The sequence below is a fragment of the Buceros rhinoceros genome, unplaced genomic scaffold, assembly GCF_000710305.1.
Source record: "Buceros rhinoceros silvestris isolate BGI_N320 unplaced genomic scaffold, ASM71030v1 scaffold19222, whole genome shotgun sequence".
Classification (NCBI taxonomy): domain Eukaryota; kingdom Metazoa; phylum Chordata; class Aves; order Bucerotiformes; family Bucerotidae; genus Buceros; species Buceros rhinoceros.
The window spans coordinates 17529-21244 of record NW_010400954.1 but is presented as its reverse complement, the minus strand read 5'-3'; the positions used below and the strand labels follow the sequence as shown (position 1 = coordinate 21244).

The 3716-nt window shown below is 48.5% G+C and overlaps 1 protein-coding gene across 1 annotated transcript in view; it reads right to left on the bottom strand.

Annotated features, from left to right (window-relative positions):
- PAPLN (papilin, proteoglycan-like sulfated glycoprotein) overlaps nucleotides 1-3716 on the bottom strand; it is a gene marked incomplete at its 5' end in the record, with an annotated part of 21493 nt that overhangs the window by 1266 nt on the left and 16511 nt on the right. The window contains 3 exons of the mRNA XM_010132110.1: nucleotides 1070-1178; nucleotides 1767-1894; nucleotides 2527-2664. Of these exons, the coding sequence (XP_010130412.1) occupies nucleotides 1070-1178; nucleotides 1767-1894; nucleotides 2527-2664 (375 nt within the window). The remainder of the gene's footprint in view (nucleotides 1-1069; nucleotides 1179-1766; nucleotides 1895-2526; nucleotides 2665-3716) is intronic.

Here is a 3716-nt window from a genome sequence, read left to right as displayed (position 1 = left end):
CAGCAGGAAGGAAGAAGAAATCTTTTGCCACAATCTGTATCAACAGTTGGGTAGTAACCTGAGCCTGAGTGAGTCTGCATCCGTTAGGCCACTGTCTGCGCAGGAGGTAGCTAGAGCTCTGTGCTCTGTATAAAGACACGGCCCTTCCCACAAAGACACATAGGTTTTTTGAGGTTGGAGGAACTAAGAGAAAGCCCAGGGTGCCTTTCCCTCTGTCCAGGTTGTGGTCTGGCAGTGCTTGTTTGGCTGGCATCGATAGCAGTGCGTGTTGCTTGAGGAACATATGGGGTAGTGAGCACCCTCCCTTAGAAGTTTGTTTTAAAAAAATGTTTAAAATACCAGCAAGATGGTGTCTGTTCTGTTCCTCCTGGAATACTCTGCACCCAGCAGGAAAACTGCCTGAAAATTATGAATTATTAAGGAAATGAAATGTTCTTGACTGAAAAGGGTTTCTTTCAGGCTTGCATAATTTTGTTAAATACCAAACTAATATAAGGAAGAAAAGCTCTCTCTGTGAGATGACCCACTTCAGCCCTATATCTTGGAGTAGAGGTATTGAAACAATTACCAGTCCATGTCTCCAGATCCTCTGCAAGAAGGCTCCAAAGCATAACTTACTATTTTCAAATAGGGAAACTCCACCACCCAACATCTTGCACAAATTCAGTTTCCCTGTAAACCATCAAGAGAAGAGGGCACAGCTTTTCCTTTACCTTTATTAAAAACTTTAAAATCTCCTTTGCTCCCACTTGGCAGTAGAGGGTGAGAACTATGGCACCAGGAAGCTGGGAGAAGAGTCGCTGTTCCTGTAGGTGCTACAGCATTGGCTAGCGACAGGCAGAGAGAATTTTAGAAGGCCCATATAAAGGTCTTCCTCCAGTTACTCAGTTTTGCTCTTGTAATGTCACCAGCTTTCCAGAACGGAGCCCTTTTGAACTCCATGAAATCTCAGCTTAACATCTGCTCTCCTCCTCCTTTGGGGACCTTGCATCCCGCATTATTGTTTGGAGGGTGAGTGATGAAATTTGGGAAGAGAAGGAGGGGGAAGCTCTGTCCCATTTTTGCTCACCTTGACCACCTTATATTCGCATTGTTGCCAGTCACTGTACAGTGAAGCTGAGCAGTCCCTCCCTCAGGTACCGTGATGCTTGGCAGAAGACCAGTGATCCTCAGCTCTCCTAGACCAAAGGGAAATCGTTATTAAATTAAATAATTGAATCATACTGCCCCTGCAAGAGGAGCATTCCCTTATGAGCAGAGTCCAGCACAAGCTATGATGAGCTACAAGCACCTAGGCCTTGAAACAGCATGTTTGGAGCTAGGATGCTGTTGGTATGAGGAATGTGGATTTCCGAAGGGCTTTGGCCCAAGCAAGGGCAAGTAGCAGAGGCCTCAAAGAGTTTTTTCCTCCAGCTGGACACAAGCACATGACATGTAGAGAAGAACCATCTCCCTAGTGCTTCTTGCTCCTACACCCATTCCACACTGGTGTCCCAGAAACAAAGCCCTGAGAGTCAATCTTACCGTGCTATTAGTCCCTCTTCCCAGTTGCCTGGAGCACCATGAGCTACTAGACACATGTGGATTACCACTGGATAAAATAACTAGCTCTTCCCTTGCCCTCAAGCTGCCTGTTAAACGTGAGGTATGAAGCCAAGAGGCATGGCTAGATGAGAAACCCTCACTGACCAGCCCTTCCCGTGTCCCACTTGTGTGCGCACGGGGTGTGTACAGACACAGCGGGCGTGCCTTCGCCCGTCCCGTACCTAGAGGTCGGAACAGGACCTGGCGCTGGTCCTGGTCACGTCCATTCGAGGCAATGCAGGTAAACAAGCCGACATCTTCAGAGCTGACCCGGCTGATCACCAGGGCCCCGTCTGACTGCTGCCTGTATCTGGGGAACAAAACCAGAAGGTGCCTCAGCCTGCGCTCGGGCCAGGATAGGACTCCAGCCACCTGGCCTGAAGCTGAGCCTCGTGCACAGCTTTGTAGTAACACTGAGCAAAGCTTTAGCAGCAGCTCAGGTAATGCAACACTTGGTCCTCAAATCCCAGGACTACTGTTGTAGACTCCAGAAAAGTTCCCTGCTAGGGCAGGTTTCCGGGAGCAGAGGGTGGGGGTGGCTGCAGGAGAGCAGCACCTGAAGCTGTGGACGTTCGCTGCAGTCACCTGTGGACCTCTGCCCTGGTTTCTGGCAAATTTGCTTGCTGTGTATTCGCTTTCTGCTCATCTTGTAGATGAGCAAATTTCAGCTTTGGCTCACTTGTAGACCGTGCAGCCCAGCTGTTCACTTGAGGGTTCGATGTTCAGACTTTGATGTGTAAGTAAGTGAGGTGAGGACGGTCGAGCAGTACGCTTTGGCCCTAACAGAGGAAGTTGGCCAGCATAAGGCAGGACAGCCCTAGCTTCACTGCCAGCAGCTCTGTTCTCTCAGGAAGGAGACAGGGAGGGGAAGGCAAGGCAAGGAGCAGGCTCTCCTCCACGTGAACCTGCCTGTTGGTGTGGTGGGGCCACCTGGGAGCTCACCTGGGAGAGGAGAGGGGCTGCCCATCTTTCTGCCACTCAATGGTGAGAGCTGGCGATGCTTCCACTGTGCAGGGCAGTCTGGCTCTCTCCCCAACGCTGGCCTCCAAAACTGAGGGCTCGCTCTTATCCATTTTCAATCTGCAAAGTCCACAAGCACAGTAAAAGATGCAGAAACTTCCTTGTTCAACATTTGACCTTCAGCACAAGGCTTTTTCCATCACAAGCCTTGGTTTTTTGCCTCCAACAGGAAAAGGCAGTCTCTGCACTGCCAGTGGAGCCCTGATACTTGCCATTACCAACACTCACTCACAGCACTCAGAAAAAGGCAGCCTCTGTCAAACCCTGCTTCAGTTCAGCACAGCTTGGTGCTGCACTCCTGTCAGCCAGCTTAACCCTTTCGAGGCAGCAACTCTGTTTCTTATAGCACCCCTCTGGATAACAGCCTGGGAAGTGTTAACAACAAACACGAGCACGTGACAAATGATAGGAAGTCCTGAACAGAGCAGTGATCAAGCTTCCTTCAAGGTGCTTATCTGGCCCATAAAAATGTGTGAAGAGCCCATTGCAATCACCTGGCTGCACGCAGAGCCCAGGAGCTGGCCATCCACTACGTGCAGCAGAAATGTTGAGGTCAGGCTCTGACACCACCATCTCCTTACGCTCTTTGCTTTCTTATAACTACAGCTAAGCACCATTTTAGAAGGGAAATAAACCATAATGTTCCTAAAGTCAAATAAAACATTGTCTTCCCCACCTCCTTTCTCTGACCTGAATCCTTGATCTCAAAAAAACCACAGAGCCTTAATTCAGTGCTCTTAATTCAATGAATTAATTCTTTCTGCTTTCAGGCAGAAGCAGCTAAGGAGGCTGCTGGGAAGTTCAGCAAATTGACTGGGTTTTAGGTTGTAAACTTGAAAGAAGAGAGGGATCAGATCATGGTCTCATTTAATCTGGAGCCCCAACATGCTGCATCTAAGGCAAAAATAATTTCTACCTCATTATTTTTGTGGGGCCTGGAAGCACCAAAAGACCGTGCAAGAAGCTATGAATATGCCACCCATTATGCAAGGAGATAGTTTTGAGTCAAACTGGTTTGTCTGCAAAATATTTAAAATAAATGGGTGGAGGCTAAAGTACCTGGAGTTTGGTTTTTTTTTAATAGCCGTATGTCTATTTTGTGCTGGTTCAGC